Source organism: Prionailurus viverrinus, chromosome D2 (genome assembly GCF_022837055.1).
Source record: "Prionailurus viverrinus isolate Anna chromosome D2, UM_Priviv_1.0, whole genome shotgun sequence".
Classification (NCBI taxonomy): domain Eukaryota; kingdom Metazoa; phylum Chordata; class Mammalia; order Carnivora; family Felidae; genus Prionailurus; species Prionailurus viverrinus.
In genome coordinates, this window is record NC_062571.1 from 37,934,721 (window position 1) to 37,962,485 (window position 27,765).

Genomic DNA, 27,765 nt, shown 5'->3' on the forward strand with positions numbered 1-27,765 from the left:
AAATAATATTGAAAGAGGGAATGCTATTTTTATGATTTTTTCAGAGGGGTCATGAACCAGTAAGAGTTTGGGAACATGGCCTGAAGGGTTTCTGCCCCTGCTGTGTGTACATATCACTGCTCTATTTATAACTGGCATCAGTCGCCTCACCCTAACAGTTACACATGGAAACAACACAGTAATCCAGGACTTAACAGATGTACACAGCCCTTTCCCCTACCTACTTCCTCCCTCAGATCTGGAATATTCTGGACTTTCAGCAATGGCTGAAAGGAGTTGAACAAATGCAGAGCCCAGAAACAGAGACCCCCCCCCCCCACCTCTCTTTGTCTGCATCCAGGAGACACCCGGTCTGACCCATCTCAGCCTCCCATACCCCCCCAACCCCTCCCTGAGCATGAAGTGGCAAGGAGAAGGCCCCCTGCCACCATAAACATTTGTCAGCGTGATTTGGTGAGGTTCAGCACTGAAAGCAATTTCTTACTCGGAAAATCATTTATCATGGACAGTCTGTCGAAAACAATCTCATTTCAAACCCTTCCCAGGGAAAAAAGAACTGACAACTGGCACTAAGTAATCTACAACACGGCCACTGGGACTCATTTATCTTTGCCTCGCCCAGCCCAGGACTGGATGCTTTGAGGAGAGAAGAGGAATAAATCACATCAGCTCTAAGGAAACCTGTTCACCCTGCAAGCAGGGGCTTCAGGTAAAAGGAGGAGCCATCAGGACCACCACACACACTCCAGGGTGTGTCGCTGGACACTTTTTATGGTCTCCATTTTACTAACAGCCAACGTCCAGAAAAAATAACCTCGGTACTCTGAGAGAGAGGTGCACCTCCCCCATTACAAAATATGTTCTTTTTGTATTTTTCAGTCCATCCTAGAAGCCAGAATTCTCCTTTCTCAGGAGTAATGGAGGAAAGACTTACTGCTATTTTATACAATCCAAGTTCCCCTTTGCCTGGAGCAGTGTTTCCTTTGCCAGACCATAGCATGGAGTTTATGGCATGTTAGATAATTATTCTGTGCATGCCGTTTCCACTGACGTCAATACTCTGGAAACAGCCAGAATATCAAGCAATTTGAGGCCCATGGAGAAAAGCAGAAGACGGAAAAATTTCCCTGTTAAGTTCTGGGCATTTTTTTGCAATTAGTTACAGATAGGAAAAGTGATCAATCACTTTCCTTACTGAGTGTCTGACTAAACCCAGGTTCTGGTTCTGAGGTTCACCAGGCCCCAGAAAATGCCTGTGAACTCCAAAGTTCCATCATTCTAAAGCTCTGGCCCGTCAGTGTCTTGGAAGTTACTGCCAAATGCAAGTTACGGCATAAACGCTATACAGAACCACCTTCCTAGATGGGCAGCTCCTTCCAGTTCTCAGAAAGATTCACATTGCAGATCCTTATACATCATGCTTATAACAATTTTGATTCTTAGATAATTCACAAGCATTGGTACATGTGATATTTTAGTATCAAATGATCCCCACACGGCTTTCATTTCACTGTCATTATCAGGGGGTCTGACTTTAGAAGAAATAATAGGTGATTTTGCCCAAGAAAAATGTAGGGGTTAAAGTTAAAGGTATGGGCTCAAATCCTCCTCTGCCACCTCCTAGCTGTCACCTTATGTAAGCCACTATCATCACCCAGTGTGTTGGTTTCCTTGCCTGTTCCATGAGGATGGGACAGGTGCATACCTTATGAACTGTTGCGAGGAACAAATGAGGTAATACAAGGGGCTCAGCACAATGCCTGTCACAGAGTGAGTATTTAATTCAAATTGTTTGTTAAACTCTCAGCCACAGGTGAATGAGGGAATGACCCAGCTGGGCAATTTCCTGGGTGTCCATCTATAAGGTGCTCAAGAGATCACTGGAAAAGTAACAAGATTTGGAAAAATGGGATTTTCATGGAGAATCATTATTACACATGATCAGGAAGTGAATATTTGGAAAAGCCACTTGTGAGGAGGTAAGACTCTATAAGGGCAAATTTGAAGACCAGAGGCTCTCTGAATTGCCAAGGCAGCTGGCCAGGGCCTCTGACACACCTCTATCATCATTTTCTTCCTCCTCCTCTTTCTCTTTGCTCACACAAGGCTCAGTCTCTCCACTAAATAGTTAATAAATATGTAAAGAAAACCAATTTGAAGGGATGCAAAATTATTAGCCAGCCTATGCATCTCCTTGGTCTACCATTCTCTCACGGTTTTTCTCATTCTCAACCATTATTTAACCACCTCTAGCGAGCAGAAATTCCAACTCAGACCACCTGTAGTCACACAGTGACCCCTCATGAGTCACTTCCCATGGGACCAGCCCCAAACCCTCACTATCATTGGGGCCAAACCCCAAGGGAGGAGTGGTCCTCAGTGTTCACTGTCTGAGGACCTACAGTGCTTGAGACCAAGAAAGAAACAACTCATCATGAAAACTGCACCACTGTGACTTACCAGTGGGTGTTATTCGGGAGATGTGGTTGAGCTTTGAATGTAGGGATCATATTACATCATAAGTAATATAAAGAGCTGTTGTCTCCTCCAAAGTTAATGAAGTAATTTGTGGCCAATAGATGCTCATTTTTTTAAATGATAAGAAGGCCATGTTATGGAAGGAACACAGAGATCAATAACCACTCCAATAACCAAGTCCATCCTCAAACATGGACACAATGCATCATCCACCTGCGAAATCTCAAGATCAAGAGTTAGCCCAGTTTATCTTCCGGATTTGGCATTTCCCATGCCCCCATCAACTGGCATATATGTAGAAAATAAATTTATAAATAATACAAATATTTTATGTGTAAAATAAATTGATAAATTTAATAAATACTTCATGTATAAAACAAAATAATAATTTAATCAAGTGTACTTTGGCAGGAAGTCCACTGCAAAGAAAACACTCTATGATAAGGTCCAATAGCAAAAATAAAACAATAAGAAGAATTTCAAAGCAGGTTGTTTAAAATCCAGCTCTTTCACTCTGCTTGTCTACACCATTGAGAAGGAAGAACAACACAATTTTCAGCCTAGGACCTGCCAGGAATGTACTGGGAAGTTGCTCATCCCTTCACCCCAGTGTTAAGGTAGGTGGTATCATGGCTATTGTACAGATGAAAGGTTCACACATATTATAACAGGTTACGTTCCTAGAAAGATGCAGACCTAGATTTGAATCCCAACTCTGAGTCCGAAGTCCATGGGAAACAATTTGGTGATTCCTCAAAAAGTTAAACAGAATAATAAGATGACCCAGCAATTCTACTCCTAGGTATAAAACAACTGAAAGCAGGATTCAAACAAATTCTTGTGCAGAAATGTTCACAGCAGCATTATTAAAAATAGCCAAAAAGTAGAAACAACCCAAATGCGCATCAACTGACGGATGGATAAACAAAATGTGACAAATCCATATGACGGCATATTATTCAGTGATAAAAAGGAATGAAGTAATGATACATACTCCAACAGGGATGAACCTTGAAAACAGAATGCCCTGTGAAAGAAGCCAGACACAGGTATATGATTCCATTTATATGAAACATCCACAAAAGGCAAATCTTTAGAGACAGAGAGCAGACTGTTGGTTGCCAGGGGCAGGGAAGTGACTGCTTATGGGTATGAGGTTTCTTTTAGGGGTCATAAAAGTGTCTTGGAACTGGAAAGAGGTAATTGTTGCCTAACACGATGAATATATTAAATGCCATTGAATTGTACCCTTTAATGTGGCTTATGGTTAATCCTGTGCTATGTGAATTTTACCCCAAGTTGAAAAAACAACCAAGGGTGTAAAGTATAGAAAATGATTTTACAAGTTCTCTATTCAACTCTATCCTCTATAGATGAGAACACTAAGCCCGTGAGTCCATCTAGCCTAGAGTTACACATCAAAAAGTCAAGTTCTTTCGGCGCAGTCAAGATTAGAAATGAGCCCTCTGTCAATTAATTTCATGGAGTTGGACGTCCGGGCTCCCAAGGGGCACTGGAGGAAGAGGAAAAAATATGGAGGGAAACAGATCTTCCTTGAGCATAACTGAGTGTATATCAACTCCTGCCTCTCTGGCTCAAGGCTAAGGTTCCTGGGAAGTCTTCCTCTACCCCCACCCTAGGGAAAATGCCTTCTGTTTCATGTGAACATGAGCCATAAAGAACTCAGCATCATGGAAAATCCTTGACTCCCCACAACACGTTCAGGAGTCTGTTCCATTTGCTTCTGCTTGGGGTGAAGCAAATAACCTCAATTAACAATCTGATTATTTCTTTAATTTCCAGAGCTCATTCATTACTGAAGCCACACTGTCCCCAGAGAAAGGCCTTAAGTAACAAGGATTTTAACACACCCGGACTGACAATTTACTTTGCCTGGGCTTCAGTTGGGACCTGGTGACTGAAGCAATCAGTTATTTTATCCATTATTTTGCTAACAGTATCAAAATCCTGTAATACTCAAGGCCCTAAAGTGACATTTTCCTCTCCCTTACTATTTGTACATGTGACTAGGAGAAAATTATGCTTGATGGACATGTTTAAGAAACATAAATTCTTGAATAGATTCTTTCCTACTTGCTCTGATCACAGATCTCTCTTTCTACAGAACAAATTCAGCATTGGCATGAGAAGTCATGAGGCTGGGGATTCATTCTTTCTCCCTTGGCTTGGCTTTCCAAAGCATGTGGTTTTTATGCTCTTTCTTTGCATGCATGAAAGTGTGCATGAAAATGCGGTGAGTGTGTGCACATATACACGTGTATAATGATCATTTTTCTCTGTTAAAAGCTCCAATGAAATTGATAATCATGACATGTTGAGATCCAACTCTCCAAAGATTGTGTCGTGTTTAGGTCTATCAAAAATCCTCTCAACACTTCTGTAGATTGTAACTAAAACTCAAGTCTTCTAGGAAGAAAATACCAGTTATTAAGGTCAACAACCCAGAAGTCACTCTTCATTTTTCTCTATTTTCAACTAAACAGCATGGTCTGTCTACGGTACCTCCAGTGTGTGTTCGCCCCCTCCACTGCCTCCATCCCAGCCCAAGGCATCATTCTCTCAACTGGACTAATGACACAGCCTCCCAAGTGTTTTTTTCCTTTAATCTTGCAGCCCACACTCTCTTCTTCACATCACATCAGAGTGACTTTCTGGTAACAGCTTCATTGAGTTATGATTCATATATCCTACAATTCACCCCCTTAAAGTATATGATTCATTTGGTATTTAGTACGTTCACAAAGTTGCACAACCATCACCACAGTAAATTTTAGAATATTTTGATCACCTTAGAAAGAAACCCTGTACCTTTTAGCCATCTTCCTCAATCTTCTCTCTCTGACAAGCCCTAGGCAACCACTCATCTATTCTGTCTTTCCGTATTGCCTATTCTAGATATTTCGTATAAATGGAGCCATATAATATGTAATCTTTTGTGACTGGCTTCTTTCACTTAGCATAACTTTTTCATGGTTCATCCATTTGTGACATATATCAGTACTTTGTTCCTTTTTAAGGCCAAATAATATTCCCTCAGTGGATATACCACATTTTCTTGATCCAACTGTCCATTGATAGGCATTTAGGTTGTTGCCATTTTTTGGTGGTTATGAATAATGATGCTATGAACATATGGGTATAAGCTTTCATTACTCTTGGTTATATTCCTAGAAGTGGAATAGTTGTGTCTTATGGTAACTCCATGATTAACTTTTTGAGGAATTGCCAGACTGCCTTCCAAGGCTGCTGCACCATTCTACATTCCCACCAGTAATGTACAGGGTTTCAATCTGTTGATATTTCCATTCTTGCTGACACTTGTTATGAAGTGTCTTTTAGTGTAACCATAGTAATGAGTGTGAAGTGGTATTTCATTGTGGTCTTAATTTGTACTTCCCTTATGATGAATGTGTTGATGAATATCCATCCTTTGCTCATTTTTAATTGAGTTGTTCTTTTTTATCACTGAGTACTCAGAGTTCTTTATATATTCCAGATACAAGTCTATTATCAGATATATGATATGCAAATATTTTCTCCCATTGTGTAGACTCTTTTCACTTCTTAGTGGTGTCCTTTGAAACACAAAAATTTTCAATTTTGATGAGGTCTAATTTATGTATTGTTTCTTTTGTTGCTTATGCTTTGGCATCATATCCAAGAATTAACTGCCAAATCCAATGTCAAAAAAGTTTATTCCTATGTTTTCTCCTAAAAGTTTAATAGATTCGGCTCTTACATTTAAGTCTATGATCTATTTTGAGTCAATTTTGCATATAGTGTGAGGTAGGGGTCCAACTTCATTATTTTGCATGTGACTCATCCAGTTTTCCCAGCACCATCTTTTGAAAATGTTATTCTTTCCCCATTGAATGATCCTAGCACCCTTATCAAAAACCAGTCAACCACAGACATATGGGTTTATACCTGGACTCCCAATTCTACTCCACTAATCTGTTATGTCCACAATGGATTTTTTAAAGTAGAAATCACATTATTCATCCCTCAGTAAAACAGCTCAACTCCCAGCACAAGTCACTCTCTATTCCAAGGGTTTTTACTTGGTGGCACAGATTCAGGGACAATATTCAGGGATTCCATGACCTTAGATGAGAAAAATTACATCTTTACTTTTATCAGCCTCTAACTCCAATCAGCATGTTCTTTAATTATAAATGTGGGCAACAAACTATGATAGAATTAATGAACCTTCTGACTCTATCAGCAATAAACGTATCAGATATTTATATATAAGATTATAATTGACACAGATACCTCAAGATATCATTTACTTTAATCCTACTTTAAAATTAAAGCGTGTATTAGAACTGTTGCACTTGATCTTGATAATAACATATGAATAAAGAAGCATGCATTATCATGAATTTGTTTTTTTGTATTCTGATAACTATATCTCAATATAACTGGTTTTCTTATAATCCAGTGTTTTTACATTATGCATTTATAAATATTCTCAAAAGGGAGTAATAGTCTCCACTAGACTGCCAAAGAAGTCCTCAGCACAAAAATGTTAAGAAACTCTGCTTTTCCCATTACCAGTTTTATTTTCTTCCCAGCACTGATCATCAACTGAAATTATCTTATTTATTCATTTGTTGATGTGTTTATTATCAGTCTTCCTCTGACACTACAATTGGTAAGTGCCTGGTGCTTAAAAATAGTGCCTGGCACATAACTACCATTCAATAAATATTTATTAAGCTAATTACTAAATCATCAGTCATTTTTCTAAACAGGAGCTAAACCATCAGCTTAATAAAAATGAAAACTACTGGTACCAAGTTAGTGATGTACAATTCACACCAAAAATAATTTCATATTCATACCATCAGATTTAATAAATGGCAATACAGTCTATGCCCTATACTTTATGTGGAGTATGTGAAGTATTCATTTACGGTTATGTGGAGTATTCATTTACGGTTCTCAGTACCAAGGAGCAGAAATCATTATGATCCATATTTACAGTTGTGGATATTAAGTCTCAGAGAGGATAATTTCTTGCCAAGGGCACACAGCTAGTAAGCGACAGCATCAGCACTTATAACCAGGTCTACTTGCCTCAGTTTTTAACTGCAACAAAACAATTCTAGGAAAGAAAAAAAAAAGAGGCGGGGGAGGGGGCGGAATTTCAGAGAAAAAAGAGATTTTTCTTATTGTTAAATTGAGAAAGCTGAGATCCTGTGAAGAAATATGCCCTGGGACATAGAGTTCAGCAGAGATTTCCAGTAAAGCGTTCTTTCCACTGTCCTGTTTATAAGCCATAGCAGGGAAACCCCTTAGCAAAACTATAGCAGAACTGGGTGCTAACAGATTGCCTCACATAAAAGGATGAATTTCTGAAAAGGATAACTTTGCAAGTACAATTAATACTAGCAGCTATCCACCAAAGTCTGTTCTTTCCTTTCCTAGGGTCTAGCTTGCTTCTCTAAATATTAGGATTCGGCCTCATTCAGGACATTAAGCACTTCATTAAGCTGAAATCCAAGTTAATTTGATTGCACAATTACAAACTGTCCCTGGCTGGACATGGTTTCATTTGTCAGGTGGCAAGGGGGCAGCATGGCCTGATGGCATGCTGGATCTGCATTTTATCCCCAGCTTGAGGCCTCGGCATTTTCTGGTTTTGACTTCATCAAGCCTTACTGTGGGGAAGTTAAACTGGAGCAGGGGGCAGATGTTCTCCTTACCAAAGCTGTCGAGGGCACCTGGAGGCCCATCCGTTGGGTTTGCAAAGGAACAGGGCACAAGAAGAGTCCTGGTCACCTAGAAATGGCAGCAATGGGGTTGAACCAAAAGCCCACTGTGCACAGGGCAACTCACTCACATGGGGAGCATGCATCCAGGCGGCCCCTTTCCTGTCCCCTGTGCCCAGCTTTACCTTAACAACAGCAGGCTCACCTGTTAAGCTATTCAGCTTAGATGTACATGGGGATAGATAAATCCTGTTGTACTCAACAGTAATTTACTGACATTAACAGACCCTGTAAACACTAGACTTTGTGAATTAGCATTTCCCTCTCCCCTGCTATTCATGCATGTGATCAAAGGACCCACCCCCAGTTCTTTCCAGGAGAGACCCCTCCTCCAGCCAGCCTAGTTCCCTCACTGACTCTGGTATAAAGATGTTAACCTTGCCCAGAAAGAAGGCTGGCCTTGGCCCTCAGCTTTTGGGAGGCAATCTCTAAGCCTTTGGGGGGTCATGCCCAATTAAAAGTCTTTGCCAGAGTGTCTTGTGTCAGCCCGGAGAGTAACAACGAGATTGGCAAGATGGAGAGGAGTGGCTAACCATACCAGAAAGTCTCACATTGTGATGTATAGCGGGGGCTCGGGGTCATGTGGTATTTGCAGCTTCCAAAAAGGCTGGAGACTGGGAGGTCAGCCATATGGACAGTCACTCAAGTTTGTGTGTCGGAGCCCCCAAGACACTCTGAACATCTACCTTGGTGAGCTTCCCCCACTGGCAATATTCTTTGTGTATTGTCAGATATGAATGCTGGAAAAGTAACACTGCCCATGACTCCCCAGGGAGAGAACAATGGAAGTTCCATGTTTGGTACTTTCATGGTACTCTGTGCCTCTTTCCTTGTCTGAGTTTAATCTGTATTTTTTCCCTGAAGGAAACTGTCTTTGAACCTAACAGCTTTTGATGAATCGTTTTGTCCTTCTAGTGAATTATCAAAGCTGGGGGTAATTTGGGGAGCTCTTTGAGCTTGGGGCTGGTGTGGGAAGTAAGGGTGATCTTGTGGACTGTTCACCCTATCCCCTCCTTCCATACTATCTAAATTCCACCCATGCCTGGACCCCACCTCCCTGGTGCCCTAAATTACTGCAGCTCAGAGAACATGCTCTCTTCTGGACTCAGAGCTAGCATTGCTCAGACTACTTTTTCACAAAACCCATACATAGTAAGATACAGATTTTACATCACAAGCCAGTACAGACATACATTTACATAGTACACACAGCTCTACGTACATAACCAAGACAAATTTTCATCAAATCACAGTGGCCTTCCGGAGCAGTATTTTCACCAAAGGCTATTCAATCTCATCTTTTAAAAGTGCTTATTGTGACCCACTCTATTGCCTTCCCAAACCATTAATGAGTTGAGGGTTGTAGTTTGCACCACCTCGATAATTAACCATATCCCTGTTTTGCAACTTCTTGTTTTGTTTCCTAATTTGAATGTGTTCACATGTTGTCCCTCTAAAGACCTGATTCAAAACAAACTTCAAAAGGACAACAGAAATATCTAAATTTGGGGGGCCACGGGAATGCAAATTGGTGCAGCCACTCTGGAAAACAGTGTGGAGGTTCCTCAGAAAATTAAAAATAGATCTACCCTATGACCCAGCAATAGCACTGCTAGGAATTTACTCAAGGGATACAGGAGTACTGATGCATAGGGGCACTTGTACCCCAATGTTTATAGCAGCACTCTCAACAATAGCCAAATTATGGAAAGAGCCTAAATGTCCATCAACTGATGAATGGATAAAGAAATTGTGGTTTATATACACAATGGAGTACTACGTGGCAATGAGAAAGAATGAAATATGGCCCTTTGTAGCAACATGGATGGAACTGGAGAGTGTGATGCTAAGTGAAATAAGCCATACAGAGAAAGACAGATACCATATGGTTTCACTCTTATGTGGATCCTGAGAAACTTAACAGAAACCCATGGGGGAGGGGAAGGGGAAAAAAAAAAGAGGTTTGAGTGGGAGAGAGCCAAAGCATAAGAGACTCTTAAAAACTGAGAACAAACTAAGGGTTGATGGGGGGTGGGAGGGAGGGGAGGGTGGGTGATGGGTATTGAGGAGGGCACCTTTTGGGATGAGCACTGGGTGTTGTATGGAAACCAATTTGACAATAAACTTCATATATTAAAAAAATAAAAAATAAATAAATAAATTTGGGGGGCCACGTTCATGCTGGGCACTTTACTAAGAGCTTTTACAGGCATGATCCGATGCCTTGTACACACGGCCACAAGGTAGGTATTATCGCTGTCCCTCATCACCATTTTCACCCCACTCCACACAAAAGACCTTACAGCCTGGAAAGGTTAACTAGCTCACCCAAATACAAGGACTACGGAGTGTAGAGCAGGATAAGCCCAGGAGGGCCTGAGTCCAAACCCTGCTGCTAACTATTGGGTGGTGCTGCCCATTCCCTTCTACCCATTCTCATGCTGGGCCAGAGCCCCCCAGAGACCTCTTTGCCCTCCATGGACAAGGCAGCAACAACACACACGAATACATAAAACTGGCCAAGCAACTCAGGGTGGAAGAAGCTGGCAAACGTTTCTGCCAGCCAGCACTCTTTCCAAGCAAGGGTCACTGACCTCCTGCCCCTACACAGCACTGCCAGGCCTGTCTGTCACGGTTCCCCTCACTCATCTCAGGGGAGTCTCCTTCTTCCGGAACGTCAGTCACCCCTGACTGCTTCCCCCACCTTGCACCAATTAAACTGTCTCAGTTGGCTGGGTTGGAGACAGGTGCAAGCAGGAAGAAATCCGAAGGAAGCAGGGAATTCAGGAGAGATGGGGCTTCTCTGGGAAGCTGCTCTTCAGTTTTCTGTCAAACTGGTCTGAAAACTGGTCAGATGAGCCCACAGAGGTTCCCCAGAGACTCTGCAGCCATAGGTGAAAGACTCAGCCTTCTGGAGAAGTGGCAGCTGCTTGCGTCTGTTTGGGCACCCCACAGATGCCCAGGTTCTGGTGCGCCAGAGCTGTGTCTCAGATGAAATGCTCTTGGCTGGAGATGGTTTGTATCCCTGGATTGCAACCCAGGGAGAAGATTTCCCTCTAAATATAGGTGCTAACCGACAGTGTATAAGAGAAGCAGAAAAGAAAGAGTGTTTAGTTCTGCCCTGTAGACCCATCTCACCTTACGTACTTCCTGGGTAGGGGCCTCCTTTCCCTGGTTTTGTTAGCACTGCCCCTCCATTTTCAAGATTTCAAATGCAGTGGGGGGAAAAAGGTATGTATGACTGCTTGAGATGAGAAAACACACTACAGAGAGACTTGCCCTTGGATGTGTTTTATATGCCAGGAGGGGAGGGTTGTCAGTCAATCTCTGCTTAGCCCTTGGGTATGAGGACTGCCCTCTGTCTGTCACGTGATCTTCATGGCAGAAGAAACAACCATGTGTGGGCAGATGAACCCACCCTACAGAGCGGGAATCCTTAACTTGGGGTACATGGACCAACTTTAGGGTCCCTGGCAAGCAAAATTCCCATAGCGTTCATCAAATTCCCAAAGGGGTGCCTGACCCACAGGAGAACCACCACCACTGCACATAGTAATCATGCACACTGCCTTCCATAATTTTACTTGCTCTAGGTACCAGCTCTTACTCATGCATGCCTCCTCTGAGCATATGCATATGAGTGCACACAGACACACAGCCACCAAATGCTCCATCCTTGTCTACTCCCCAGCCTCACTAAGTACTTGATAACAGATTGTGCTCCAAGGCACTGACAGACTGCATGGCTGCCTGGAGCACATCTCAATTATTACTGCTGCTCTTTATAGACCTTGTCTTATCATTCCTGTTCATGTTATTATGAAGAGGGAAAAATCCTTCATGCACTCCCCACCCTTCTTCCTGATGCTAGAGGAAAAGCATATGCCAGGCAGAGTCATCCAATGGCACCCTTGTCCTTCATCTTTCTCTACATACAGTCCCTGCAGTTCCCTCTAAGACATCAAGATCAATTGTATCTCAAACTGGGCCATAGGTTCATTTCCGGGTGGGAGGTAGGGGGAGGTAGAGAGAGAAAGGTGAAAATACCAGTTCTCAAAGGAAGAGATGGGGGCTCTCTGCCTGGGCATAAATAGGAACATGGATTGAATATCTTTAAGAAGGACAAGTGCCTTATAGTAGATTCCAACATCTAACTGGTAGGCCCTACAGTCCTACCTCCATTTTCTTCCTGAGAGTATCATGATAAGTGAAAGGTGGTATTTTCCATTTGGAAACCAGACTGATGAAGCAGCTCTACTGGAATCAGGGTTATCAAATAGAACGGCCATCTTTTTCATAGCTCTGAAAATATTTGAGCCCTCTATATTCAAGGACAGCCTCATAGCACTACCTTAACATTAACTGCCAAGGTTCCATGTAAAAAGTGAAAGATGAGGGGATGAAGATATAGCTGAGACTTGGGACCATATCTAGGAAGAAAGGTCCAGAGATGCTTCGGATTTTGTTTTTAAAGGGGCCATCGCATAAGAATTTCATCACTAAGTGTTGAACTGAATGCTCAGCAAATTGCAAACTTTAAAGTTGATAAAAAATACAGCCAAGATTTATCTATGTTAACCCATGCTTTTATACCCACATATGCTAGAAATTAAACCAAGTTTCATATAATGTGTCCATTTATTTTTTTTTAAACATTTTTTTAACGTTTTATTTATTTTTGAGACAGAGAGAGACAGAGCGTGAATGGGGGAGGGGCAGAGAGAGAGGGAGACACAAAATCGGAAGCAGGCTCCAGGCTCTGAGCCAGCAGCCCAGAGCCCGACGCGGGGCTCGAACTCACAGACCGCGAGATCGTGATGTGAGCTGAAGTCGGACGCTTAACCACTGAGCCACTCAGGCGCCCCATAATGTGTTCATTTAGACAAGTGAGAGGATAGATCCCAACAATGATCAACACACATGCTCAGTATAATCAACTCGGTTTTGGTCAAGTTAATACACCAGCAGAACAGACAGACTTGGGCCTCTTTTCTTATAAAGAATCTGACAATTTAAGGGGGTTGTGTTCACTTCCATTTATGTCCTGGAAAATACACTCTTGTGACTTAGCAACCATGTTTAAAAAGCTCTAGCAGTTCTTAAACAAACAGAGCGTATGTTTATGAGGTCCTAACGACGTTATTTTCAGGGATGACGTAGAGTTTTTGATATGTAGCTTTAGGGATTTACAGTAAGTTACGGGTAATTTATTACTGTGACATACAGTATATGCCTAGAGAAAAGTGGAAACTTACCTAAAGCAGCATTTGCAAGTGTGTTAGATGGGAAACAAGACAGAGAACCTGAAGACCAGGGTCTCGTCACTTTGGAGAGTGAAGGGGCCCTTTCTGGGAGACGGAAAATCAAGAGTTAAGAAGATTTTTCTGGCACTCAGAGAGCAGAGCTAATTCAAGACCAGAAAGAGAGACGGTTTAGAATAAAGACTGAAAACGGGAGGCCCAAATCTGGCCTGCAGAAGTGTTTTGTTTGGCCTGCAGACTGCTTTAAAAGATCTGGAGCCGTGGGCAGTATTTTAAACCTGGAGATTCAACATCAAGCCTGGTTTGCCTCTCCTCTCTCTGAAACACAGGAAGATCTGGCCACATGCGCCTGCACTCTGCCTGGGGATGAGCAGCTGGAGCTGGGCAGTCACTTCAGGAGGGCTTGAGCTCTCAGCTCAGCTCAGTCCTCACCAGACCTCCAGCCCTCCTTCCTAACATCTGGCCAACCGCCCCCGTCTACTAGAGCCTTGTACCCCGTCTGCTGCAGACCTTGCTGTAGGGAATGTTATCTTTCACTATGGTGCTCCTAGTGAGCAGATCTCCTAAACTGGCGAGGCTTCTTTTCAGATATAAGGACAGACAAAGCACACATTTCTCTCTAAAACTCATCAGAAGATTATTAGGTTTTCTGACAAAATTGGACTTATCTATAGGTGCCACTCTTTTTAAGGCTGGGCTGTTGAAGTTCTCATTTCCCAAAGCCAAGTCAAAACACATGGTTTGAAATGGAATGTGTTTTTTTTGTTGTTGTTTTGGTTTTTTTGTTTTGTTTTGTTTTTTAAATACCCTCATCAGAAACAATTAGATGATGCTGGGAGGAATGGGATATTAGGCTTCTGTCTCTGGGCATGTTTTCTTATCTGTGAAAATTTCCAGATGGATGGGGCTGACAGGAAGGGAGGAAACAGAGCCAGCTTTCCATCAGGAACAGCAGACACTGTGTCTATGGCCCACCAGACTTCTAGCGACCTGCAAAAATGTCTTACTTTTCATTTCTTTAAAATCAGAAGAAAAAATGTAAATATAATAATAACGAACACGTAAAAATGAATCCAGCCTGGATTATATTTATCTTTATGTGAATGTAGTCGCAAAATGTGACTTTTAATATTCTGTACAGGGAAAGGGACCCAAGAAGGCATAAGGACCTATACCCACAAAAATCATCGTGTGTCCCTACAGGCCAACCATGGTCTCCAGACAAACATCCTGGAACGTGTGGGGACCGCTTTGTCAGTAGAGCACTGCCTCCCTTAGCCATAACTTTCCTCCCCACCACATCGCGGGACGTTCCGCATGTGGCAAGTTCATAAACTAGGCCTCTGAAAGGCACGTTACACCCTGACTTTGGCCTCAGAAAGATGGAGTGGATGCCTTTCGGTCAGCCACTTCTGGAATTTTCCAAAGAGAAGTCTCCAAAGATTTTTGTTGTGTGCAAGTGTAGAACAGGCATTACCGCCAACAGGGAGAGTTTGCTTTTCTGGTTCTGTTAGGCCACCTCTGGAGCAATCTCAGTCCTTTATCTCGGCGGCTCATTTCAAGGCGGGGCTTTGCTGGACTCAGCACGTACTGAAAATAAAAGCCAGAGGACACAGCACAGGCCAGAATGGGAGTCCCCTCTTGTGGATTCTTAGAATTAATGGGAGACTGAGTTTTCTCTCTCCTCAACTCAAAACCTCCCCAGACTGCCAACACTCCCAAGATCCAGCTGTCTGCTTGGCTTTTCTAACTTCAGCCCTTATCCTTAGCAATGCTTATATTAGAGACTGATGATATACTGAAATCTTCCTTGGTACCTTGTTTTATTGCCTCCATTTTCCTGTATCTTTTTTCTTTTTCCTATGTTTATGTTCATTTTCCGTCTATTTCCCATATGATGGCTAGACTTCCTGACCCTTGTAAAAATATCTATAACTTTAAAGTCTTAATGAAAAAGATTGAGTCTTACACATAGTATTGTAAACCTTCCATACCTTGCAAATGTCTTACACACAGTCAGTACTTAACAGGGATCTCTTACCTGACTGATACCTTTAAGGTCATGGGTGCATGGCTCTCAGCTTCATCTCTGTTGTTATGGTAAGATTGGTGGCCAGTCCTCCCATGCTATACTTTCCCATCAATCTAGAGGTGGGACAGGGATTGTCCCCTACACACACACACTCCCAAATTCTATGAGTAGTCACAAGTGCATTATAAAGTCCGAAGGGGTAGGGGCGCCTGGGTGGCGCAGTCGGTTAAGCGTCCGACTTCAGCCAGGTCACGATCTCGTGGTCCGTGAGTTCGAGCCCTGCATCGGGCTCTGGGCTGATGGCTCAGAGCCTGGAGCCTGTTTCCGATTCTGTGTCTCCCTCTCTCTCTGCCCCTCCCCCGTTCATGCTCTGTCTCTCTCTGTCCCAAAAATAAATAAACGTTGAAAAAAAAAAAAAGTCCCAAGGGCATCCTTGCTGTAAGAAGTTCTATTTTTAAAACACAAATGACTCATCACTGACCAGGGTCTCCCCAAAGCTACAATTTGTCAGGCTGTCAGGAAGAAGGACAGGGGGGACAAAAAGCAAAGACAGAGGTCACATCTCCATCCTCATCTGAAGCCCATAAAACCCATCATAAAGCTGTAACCGTCTCCACCAAGCTCAGCACAATCCAGGTTGTGTTAAGCACAAGCCCTGCCCTTCTGTTTGGATTATACCGCCCTGAGTGCTAACCTTCTCTCCAGCTGGCTCCTACCCCAATCCCTTGAGAGTTTTGCATGCATGTCTGCCTGGGACATCAGGTAGAAGACCATTGCTGTGCAACAGGGAGAAGATCCGGCCCTCGTGCAACATAAACACACGCTAATTGCAGAAGACATACACATTAACTGAACCTCCACGGGAATGCATTTTCTTTATTTTCCCTGAAATAAGCATTCTTTTCAATGCGTCAGAGAATCTAAAGTTTTCTTTTGAAATTCTGGAGAGTGGTGAGGAAAGAAGAAATAATTCATTATAATTTTTGGAGAGGAAAGTAAATGTGGATTTATAGACATAGTTGTCGGATAGGGTTTTCACAGGGAAACAAATGAGCCATTGGGCAACGTGTCCTCAAAGGTCATGCATAACAAATTCCAAACAGGCCAAACCAAAGCATTCGGCCTTGTTCACCTTCCACAACACAGTTGAACTCTTACTCCCCTTCTGAAATAGTACAGAAAAAAAAGGAAAAGAAAAAAAAAAGGATCATAAAATCAAGGAATTCAGGGCCTCCCTGCCAAGGGGGATGAAATAAAGGAATCCCAAGCATCTATCTGGCATTATCTTTGTTCTTATCCATGACCCTAAAGTTGCCCCCATGATGATAGACTAAAACTCCAAAATGGGCATAAAAACCACTATTTGCTTTGCTCTTCAATGGATAATATTTGCCATCACATCTTTGTTGATTTTGTATGTGGTAGAAAGAACCCAAGAGATCAAGGAGAAAGGGCCCTGGATGGGGGAGCATTGATTGCTCTGTCTTCAATTCAGCCCCTGGCAAGTTGGGTGTTCTTGAGAAGGTCACTTAACCCTCATCAGGCAGGGGAGAATGCTGAGGCACAGGGAACAGTGGCACCAAGTGGACTCTGAAATCTCTCCAAGTTCTAACATTTTATTCTCTCCAGTTGTCCCTTGCCGCAAACCCGGAAGTAGGTCTAGCTGTCTCTTCCCTCCCACTCCTAACACAGTCCCTGATTTTTCCCAAGGAAATGCCAAAGATGAGCAGCTCATCCTGATGCTTCCAGCTGCTGTCACGTGTGGTACCTAGGCATCACCTGCACAATGAGAAATAAGTGAGGAAGCCAAGACCGCCTCACCCAGATGGAAGGGGGAAGGTTACCCTGTGGGCACCTCCTCCACCTGTCTTCTCTGCCAGGTTTATGCGCCACCTGATGAAAAAATGGCATTTCAGAAAGCTAGACCAAGTAGCACAGTTGAGTTAGGGTTGTTCCCACATAGGAGAATTGAGTGTTGCCATTAAAGGTTAAATCCTGAAAGGGGACAAGGACTTCTCATTGGGAGTTATTTACAGACTCTTTGCCCTGAAGGCACCCCCCTCCCCCACCCCTCAGTGGGCCCAGCTCCTCCACCATCTGACATTCCATTCTTTCAACAGCTGCAGGCGCTCCTGTTGTGCTCCCCTTCACAGATGTGCAGTGCTGTTCTGAACATCCTGCCCTTGAACTTTCCCTACCCATAATTTTCCAGACCAAAGCCTGGCAATAAAAATGTCAGTGAGGGACAGAGAAAATTGGGGGGAGTATGTAAAAAGGAAAAAAAAAAGAATAGGAGGATGCTTTGCACAGACAGTGATTTGTGTTGACTTCTTCAACAAAGGCTAAATGCATACCGTGACTCCTCAAAAAGGGCATCAAGGCAGGGAACGGCAGTGAATTTCTCAGAACGCCAGCTAGAAAGGCCACGTTCCATAGAGCTGAGCACAAGGGAAGGTGATGAGCTTCCTTCCCTATACCATGGGTCACCCAGCTCTTCTTGCTGTGAGGCAGGGGGCACATTCAGGTACTCCATAGTACTTCATGGTACTTCACAGTCTACGATGAGCTTCCATGGAGGGGGTGATGTTGTCCTCACAGCTCTGCCAGGCACCTGCTACAAAGCTGCCACGTGTGAAGCACTGGGTCGACACCTGTGCTCATGGCCAGCAAGAACAAGACTAGAGGAGGCGATCGGGATATCTTACATTGTTACAAAGACCTCCACAGAAACCTCTCGTGGACCAAATTCTCCTAAAGTCCACCAGTAATACTAACTTTCTAGCACATCATGCAAAATTATAACAAATTAACTAAATTGTACAACTTTCTAAAGAGATAAGAGATAAAAGAATCTGTCTAATGGAGAAGCAGGGCTTCTCTCATTATCTACTCTAGTGTGCCAAATGATAGGCGCAGAGGGGGAGGTAAGCAAGGGGATGGGGGGGGTGGGGTGGGGAAAGGGTCTTTCTACTGGGAATGAATCCCTTAACTGGGAGAAGCCATTGAGAAACAATCAACTTCCCTTGTTCTTTGCAAACATGACCCTCTTCCATCACCAAATGCTGCCCGTCCGTTGAGATAAAAGAGAAGGGAGTCTTATTAAGCTATAATGTAGGAGAAAATGAATCAAGACATAACCAGACATCAAACAGCACATGTCCCACAGACATGTACCATGTCTCTCATGTCCTAGGAAGGAAGCTGTGATAGGGCCCCTGCTGACTTGCAGGCCTGGCCCCAAAGGTAGGAAATGGGAAGATGGAGAACAAAAGAGAAAACAGGACAGAGGAGCTGGCTAAGGAGGCTAAGCCATATCTCGTTCTGGTGACATGTCACTTAACCCATTTGGTCACTTCTACAACCTGGAATTTCACTTCTAGATACTTGGGAGAGAGATGCCTTTAGATAACGCTGGGTTCAAATCCTGGCTCCGACTCATGAGCAACATGGTTTGGGACCAATGTTGCATCTTCAGCCTCCTCACCTGTACAGTGGGAAAGGTGATAAGACCACCCAATCAGGTTGTTGGGGGAATCTAGTGAGGTCCCATGTGGTGTGTATTGTAATGTGCTTGACACTATACCTCACACAAGTCTATGATCAGGGAATGTTAGTTCTCCTGGCCACCTGCCTGTCTCTCCCTTGTTCAAGAGAACTTCTAGGCTGAGGGACGAGAGGTCTGGCTTGTGTGAACACTCAGCAGGAAAAATAGCTCGTGATTGGCCAGTTCTGCGAAGGCTGTGGGTATCCCCATCATATAAAGGGTACCAGTTTTATTTTCAGAAACTATGGAAACAGTCTGGTCTATTTCTACTGCAGTCTTCAAGATAACCTTCCTGAACCATACCTAACCCTAAGCAATTTTACAGTGTAAAAAATCTTCCACGTTATCACACCGAAGAGGTCCCAGATGAGTGAATGAATACAAGATGAATGAATCCATGAATACAAACATAAATTGTTAAATGAATGTTAAAGACCAGGGGAAGGCCATTTCCACATCATAATACCACCATTATCCTGGAATCCAGCCCTTGGATTAAATGCTCTCCAAATTTTGCACCACTCTTCCCTCCTCCTTGCTAATGTCCATATCCCCAAAGCTTCACTGCTGGTATGAGAAGCCAAGAGCAAAGGCTGGTGAAATCAGCGGGTGTCCCCACTGTGTGCCAGCAATTTTGGAGCAGATAAAGTCATTAAGGAAAATTTTAACAATGTATAACCTTTCAGCTTTACTCTGGTAACAGCAGGTAGCTTGCCTTGCAGAGACATGAGCCTGCACTGAAGTCACCAGTAAGCAGAACTTGACCTTCATTTTCAGTATACGCAGTATTAAATATTCATCACCCACAGAACTGTAGCATAAGAAGCAGCTGAGTTTAAACATGAATCAAAGGAATAAATATCTCCCCACAGGTGAGTCATCCTTTCCAAGAATGCCCCTGGAAAAAAATGCAAATACCCAGGGCCTGGAGCCTCTGTCTCTTCCAACTTTCTCTTGAAATTCTAGAAGCAGCAGGAACTGCTGCATTATGCAATCCATGAATCCTGCCCTCACACTGACATCGTTGGGTCTTTTTTTTTTTTTCTTATCTGTTAGAGAAGAATTACTGTTCCTATGTCAAAGACAGAAAATAGACAGGGATGGAACCAGCAATGGTGACATTATCACCCACAGGGTGTCTGGGGCACTTTTGACTTGGTTGTACAATTTTTTAAAAATCTTTGCTTCACAGAGTATCAGAGTGTGTGGGAGGAATGGCTTGGAATAGACATCAAGAGACATCAGAATTAGGAGCTGGAGTGGCAGATGCCTTAAATTGGGCAGAACATCTTTCAAAGGGATGAAAAAAAATGGAGTTCTTTTGAACAATGTCTGCCTCATGTGGCTAATTTAATATCTTTTGAGGGACGGGATGACTGTCTTTGGAGGACTTAGTGCTCCTCTGTGTCTGCAAGGAATCGGCACTTGTGCCTATCCAAAGACTTGGTAGAACAACTCCTTCTGCTTGGGTGTTTCTAGAGAGTCTACTGCTGGGATGATGAAGCATAATTTTAACACAGTTTAATGTCCCTCTTTGGCTTTCAACTCCAGGAGCTCTGAGCACAATCTGTCTTAGCTAGACAGCAATCACTTGAGGCTGCACGAGTGATTCTTCTGCGGCGATCACTCTAGGAAAACTAAGACCCAAAGAAGGGCTCCTCAAACCCTTGAATGAAAAAGAGCTGCTTGGGGATCAATCTTGGCCTAACAATGGGAAAGGAAAGATGCATAGGAGAGGCTGTGTTTGGAAATGACTTACCCACTGCCTTGATACTAAACTCAGCTTTGAAAGGTTAAAAAGATCAGACAACCACCCTTCACGACATTTATCTGAACTGCCTTCCCCACCTGTTGCCCATTCGCACAGCCTGGACGGGCCTGCCTGACACTGAGCCAGCAGGGCAGACCCAGGAGCTTACCTCATATATTGATCTGCATTCCTCCCACTCTGCAAGGGGCTGGGTGCAGAGAGCCTCACATCTTGAGCTTGTGCTGCTGGAGTATCCCCCACCATTGTGAGGGAGGCCAGCTCTGATCAAAATTCACTGAGACAAGCCACTTCACGACAATGTCTGCCCAATTAGGCTCATGCAAGGGAAAGCCTACAGATTGATTTATTCAAAGGGCATAAATGTTAACTAAAATTCATTGGAAGAATACTAGGTGTTTTTTTCCCAGTACTGGGTGATGATATAGTATAACTTCCAAGAGAAGTCTAAAGCTCTCATTCCAAGATGCCCAAATGGCCAGCCAAACCACCAGTGTGTACAATCGATGAGAATCTTGAGTGAATAGATGGATTTGGGGAATTTACATCCTGCTTTCTTACACATTTTCCATTTGCATCATATGTGTGGACAGAACTTCATTTTCTCTTGTTTACTGTGCTTGATTACAATGTCTAACAGGTTCTTTGTTTATTCCTGGGAATCTGTGGACTTGCCATAAAGGTTACTCTACAGACTCAACCTTACTTCTTCCCCTTGCTTGATATGCACATGCTCTGCTGGTCTTTCCCCAGGAAGATGGAAGCCTTCTTGGTATTGGCTGTGCCGATCAGGTCACCCACAGTACAGAACCTTGGGAGATGGCTTTAGAACCAAAGGTAGTAATGCAAATGAGAAATGGAAGGGCCTACATAAATAAACCAAGTCTCGCTTTGCCCAACCATGTGTGGGTTTGAGGGACAAAGAAGGACTGAGCTAGGACAGTCTCCAGGGAGAGTGGAGGCAAGCTTGGTTCTAAGATTTTTGGCATTTTTGCTGAAAAAAAGTGGAGAACAGGGTCGCCTGTCCATCTATGGAATAGACTCTTTGCAAGTCCATAAAAGAAACCAGAACCAGAGAGGGCTCCCAACGCTGGATTTCCCAAGGCTTAGCAAAATCATAACTGAATCTAGGGTGCTGAGATGGTGCAGGGTATCCAGGGAAGAGGCTCTTTTGTCTTAGAGAATTTCATTCCTCTCCATCCTCTCACATGGAGCCAAGAACACCAGGATGAAAGATTGCCTCTTAATAAACACTGTAAAAAAGGACACAAGTCAAATCCATCTAACAAGAGTATTTTATTTCTGAGAAATACAGAGGAGCAGAAAGGGTGGGTAAGGGAAAGAAGGTGCCGAGGCATCTCTCCTAACTGATCACCACACTCACCTTCATGTAAGGGTTTGCTCTGTCTGGGGCACACAAATGCATGCCCAAACCCATTTCCTGAGCCTGCCATGGAAGCTGACAGGCTATGCATCCCCTGACATGTGAGAACACTCCTCACTCCTGAAAGGGAATGGAGAAATAAGACCAGGGCTTTAGGAGATCTTTGGTTCAATTCAAATATGGTCCAGAATTATGAAGAATAGATACTTAAAAGAGGCTTACCTTCAATGACATACCAGCTGGAATTTTCCAGACTTAAAAAGCTCTTCTCTTTCTTGGCCAGGAAGAGCTGATGGAGGGAGTGTGTGGAATCTTGTCTCCTGGAGGACTTTTAAAGGACCCTCCTCCACCTGAGACAGGTGAAGGCAGTCCAGCCTCATATGTGGCAATGGGCAGAAGCACCTCTGATACTCTCAGACTTGGCTGACGCCCAGAGACAAGTGATTAAAGGGGACGTTTTCTTTATTTTCCCTGACATGGCATCTTGGCCTCAGTACCCAATTGCACATCAGCACCCAATTGCACAAAATCCTTTGGCTGGTGACCAGATGCCTCTGAGAAATTCAGAATTCAGGCGTGCATGACATTGCTACCATCCTCAGCCACAGGAAAAGAGCACTAGGCTCAGAATTCAGGCACCCCAGGGTCTGCTCCAACAAGGACACAAAGCAGGTTTCCTGGAATCAAACTCTAGCAGACGGCCATACCAGGGATGGAGTTCAAAGAGTTGAAAACACTCTCACAGTAGACTATGTAGGAAAAGAGCTCAAGTCCACTGCCCAGTTTTCAAGTACATGTTGCCACAAAAAGGCGTGTCAGACCAGCTCAGCTCCAGTTTCCCAGATGCTGTCAGCCTCAAACTCGCAATAGAATAGTTGGAATAAATGACCCCCTTCCTCCCCCACCACCCACCAGGGTGACACCTGCAGGAACCAGAGCAGAGCTGGCTGCCACCTAGCAGCTCTGCTCAGTGACCTCTCCTGCCTCCTATGAAGCCTTTACAACGTCGCAACACCCCACCTCAGGGTCACCCTAGAGCACCAGTTCGCTCAACTGGCACCTTAGGGGTCTGCACAAATGTCCACTCTAGGAAATCCTAGATGGCCATGGGTCTCCACCTCTGGGAGTCATCACGAACTCCTCCGTCCCATCTGTGACCTTCACAAGTGAAGAAGCACCAGCGAGCAATGCTTCTGCTGAATATTCTGCTTGGTAGCTGCAAAGGATAGAGCCGTGCTTCCTAATCTAACCTCCAATAAGGTTAAAGCATCCGAAACCCTAATGAGAAGAAGACCTTACCACCATGGCAAGAATAGTTCAGACCCTCACTGGCTGGATACCTGTAGCCCTCCCAGTGGTTGGACATTCACACCAAAGCCCTCTTAACCTCTTGACATCTTCAGTGCAAATACTTCAACGGGAAACAGCTATTTCAAAATAAATAATACCCAGCAAACAAAAATAACACCCTCACATACCTCTCCCCTCCTCTCAGGCCAGCAGAATCAAAGTAACCTTCCTTGTGAGAACTTGTTTTCCCATTCAGAAAACCAGCACAGAGTAGCCCTGCCGTCCTCTGAAAGCCTTCCACACTCAAAAGACTCTTGCAAATTTTGGTGTTAAAGTCAATAAACTGATCAATGTAGAGGCTCATGATTGTTTTTAGGAAAGAGGGCAAGACAATGTATTTGAATACTCACTTTGACGAATCTATGAAGTATATTACAAGTGCACCAATGCTGAGAGCAAAGACTAAGACAACCTGCAAAAGAAGAGGAAAATGCCATCACTTAAGAGCCGACACTGGGAAGCTTCGGGGTTTTTTTGACACAGGTGCAGCAGCAGCTGGGAAGCAGGGTTCCAACTGCTTTCTGGGGCCCGCTTGGGAATCTCAGCCCCTCGAGCTGCCGCCCACTCTGCCCCACCCCACTCCCCAGGATACCCTGATGCTGACTCCGCACCTTGCAGCAGGCAGCAACCTCACTGATGGCCAACAGGGGTCAGGGTAGACTTTTATATCTATGGCTTTGGGTCTCATCTAGCCCTATTAGCACAGGGTCCCGGTTCTCTGCAATGAAGTCAGCACACTCCAATGGGAAGAGTGAATAAAAATTCCGGGTGAGGGGCGCCTGGGTGGCGCAGTCGGTTAAGCGTCCGACTTCAGCCAGGTCACGATCTCGCGGTTCGTGAGTTCAAGCCCCGCGTCAGGCTCTGGGCTGATGGCTCAGAGCCTGGAGCCTGTTTCCGATTCTGTGTCTCCCTCTCTCTCTGCCCCTCCCCCGTTCATGCTCTGTCTCTCTCTGTCCCAAAAATAAATAAATGTTGAAAAAAAAATTTTTTTAAAAATTCCGGGTGATACAATTGGTCATCTTATGTGTAATCTGGGCCTGGAGGAACTCAGATATGGGAATATCCATTTTTCGCAGCTCTGCCAAGATATAACTTACATACCATAAAATTCGCCCATCGTAAGTGTACAATTCAATCGATGACTTCAAGTAAATTGACCAAGTGGTACAGCCATCACTATGATCTTCTAGTACCAGAACATTTTCATCATCCCGGTAAGAGCCCTCACGCCCATGAACAGTTAATCCTCGTTCCTACCCCCAGCCCTATACAACCCCTGATTTACTTCCTGTCCCCATACCAGAAACATCAATTTGAAAAACATAAATTTTCTGCTTGTACAAATGTGTGTACATACATTTGTGCATGTGTGTGTGTATGCGTGTGTGTGTGGGTTTGTGTGTGGTTACAACACTTCTCAGTGTTCTGGAAATAGTTCAAGTGCAGGAAGCCAAATTAGGTAATACATTAGGCCAGCTACACAAGAATCCTTGTTCATCTTTACACTCTTCACTCAAAATTAATCACCACTGATTTGAAAGACAGTTTGGCATCTCCTTCAAAGGATACCTGTCACACTGAAGTCCATCCAATGCACATGTAGCAGCGGAGGCCAATACCAACACTTGTGTCCCCACTCCACATCCTAGTTTATTTAGTCTGACAGAGGAGACCGGGAGGGCAACTTAATGGTCTCAAAAATAAAGACGTGGAGAGCCAATAATTAAGAATGAAAACAAAAGTAAACACCACGACCACACACAGTGCCAGGGCTCAACAAATACCTTCAGACATGCTAATATTCTAAAGGGTCTATAGACAGAGAGAAGCGTCAGCCTCCTCATAGTATCTACATATTGACATCACTGTGGCATTGGCTGGTGAATAGAGATGAATCTCAGTTTATGTAATGGCTGGGCATGGTCGAGCTGTGTGTGTGTGTGCGTGTGTGTGTGTGTGTGTGTGTGTGAGAGAGAGAGAGAGAGAGAGAGGATCATGCTGTACTGTGTGTGTGCACCAAAGTGGCCAATAGGAAGTGAAATCTGCATACGGTATTCATTCAAAACATTGCAGAACCCCACAGAGCTCCTGGGACAGAGAGCGGACCACACAGTAAACACTGACAGTTACAAACTGCCGGACACTGTGGAAGGAAGACACAGCCTCATAGCACCTGACAGATTATCTTTACAAAAGGAAGTGGTAAAACAGTACACCACTGGGGCTTATTTTATTCTTCCATTTTGTCTCAAAAACTAAACCACGCTGCAGCTGAATGCAAGGAAACCCTGCATGCAGTCTGCTAGCAAGTACCTTCCACCGGGTGCTAATCCCCCTGACAGGCTCACCCCAGGCTCTCCCCTCACACACACTCACTCATTCATTCGTTGCAAAGTTATGCACAAAAACAAACAAACAAAAGCATAAACAGGCCTCAGCTTTTCCTTCCATTATCCGAATGAGGCAGCAAAACAAATAGCTTAAGATTAATTTTTATCTGTGTTGCTATTTCTGAGACATAAGCAGTTAGATCCCCGCCCCGACCTCATTCTCAAAATGCTGCAAAGAGAAGGGGCGTGGCCAGGACACAGGAAAAGGACCTCTTCTTCATTCATAAACAGCTGACCCAAGAGTAATCTCTGTCAGCTGGTGTGTGTGTGTGTGTGTGTGTGTGTGTGTGTGTGTGTGTGAGAATGCTGAGCTTTGGTCAGAGCTGGCTATCCAGGCCAGTGAGGGGAGGGCAGGGACAGAGGGGAGAGGAGAGGAAAAAGGATGGAAGTCCTTGAAAATGGCATCTACATCATTATGAAATGAGCTCAAAATCTAAGCTCTCCAGCAATGGCGAGGGTTTCCCAGCATTGGGGGGCCAGACGAAGTAGCTGACACTAATTTGTCCCAGCTGCCTTCGCTCGGCCTCTGTGACAGGGAATAATGTGCAGCTTATTTAAGCAAATCGGCCAGTGACAGGAGGAGAGGACTCCTGCTATCTTCTCACGATGCAAACTCAAATAGCGGCATCTCTCTGAGAGGGTAAGGGAGGGAAGAAATCCAGGAGGAAAATGACCTCCAAAGCTCCCAAGAACTGAAGCTGTTGGGTGCACCTATTCTCGGGTCCACATGTTCCACTGGAAGGCTTTCTCATGAGGAGGTTCAGGGTGTCCAAACTCTTCCACCCACCTGCCTCCAGGAATAAAATGATCAATGGTGGGGGGCGGGGGGTACCTGCTTCTCAGTATTAAGGCAGCTGTGCATGTGATTTTGAAACTTGCCACATGGCTCTTTATCATGTCAGGCTTGATTACATTGTCACCCTGGATCCAGGTGCTGCAGAAAAGGAATCAACCCTTTGAATTAGGCCATGAAAATAAGGATTCAACAAGGACTTGTCTTCTAGAGGGCCTTGGCCAAGGACTAGTTCTCTCTTGTTCTCTCCATCTCTTACCTCTCCCTCTCTGACAAATCCCCCATTGTCTGAGAACTCTGCTTAAATATGAAAAAATTCAATCCAACTACACAAAATGATTAGATTTTTTTTTTTGCCTAAATGCTATGACGGTTATGTTATAGAGTACCCCCAAATAATTATCTTAAGTATTTATGTCACATCTCCTAAGGCCCTAGGAAAAATGAAAGAAGTCCACTTACAGTCATGAAATACACTCTTCTGTAGAGTGATCCTTACATAGATGAATGCTATGCTATTATGCAATCAGTGCTCAACTGTATGGCATAGGTATGGTCAATATGCAATAAGGTATTGACTGGGTGGAGATATAAATGGGAGAAGAAGCTAGGGACAGGCAGAACAACAGGGGCTCTTGTCTCAATACACTTTTTGTCCTCAAAGTGCTCCTTCTTCCTACACGTAACGGCTACTCTAATATCCCTTCAGTAAGGGGGAAGGCCACTGGGAGTCCTTCCATGTGCTTCGATGGTCCCAGGAATAAGGGACATTGAAGCCCAAGGGACATGGTAAGAAGAGGCCAAGAAAAGCATAATTCCTAAGACAGAAAAACACTAGCCCTCCAGCAGCTGGGTCACAGAAGACATATTATAACAAGCAAGCACTTTACAAAGCACTGTCGCAAACAAGATCTTGTAAGCACAGTGTGACATGTGGGACGTATGAGCATTCCCTCTCAGGGCACAT

At 43.9% G+C, this 27,765-nt stretch overlaps 1 protein-coding gene across 7 annotated transcripts in view; it reads right to left on the minus strand.

Annotated features, from left to right (window-relative positions):
- Positions 1-27,765, minus strand: part of KCNMA1 (potassium calcium-activated channel subfamily M alpha 1) — a 732,075-nt gene that overhangs the window by 339,074 nt on the left and 365,236 nt on the right. For all 7 annotated transcript variants that reach the window (XR_007145346.1, XM_047825367.1, XM_047825362.1 and 4 more), the window contains one exon: positions 23,966-24,027. Coding sequence is in view for 5 of the 7 variants with exons in the window: in XM_047825367.1 (XP_047681323.1) it covers positions 23,966-24,027 (62 nt within the window). In the remaining 2 variants the exon portion in view is untranslated. The remainder of the gene's footprint in view (positions 1-23,965; positions 24,028-27,765) is intronic.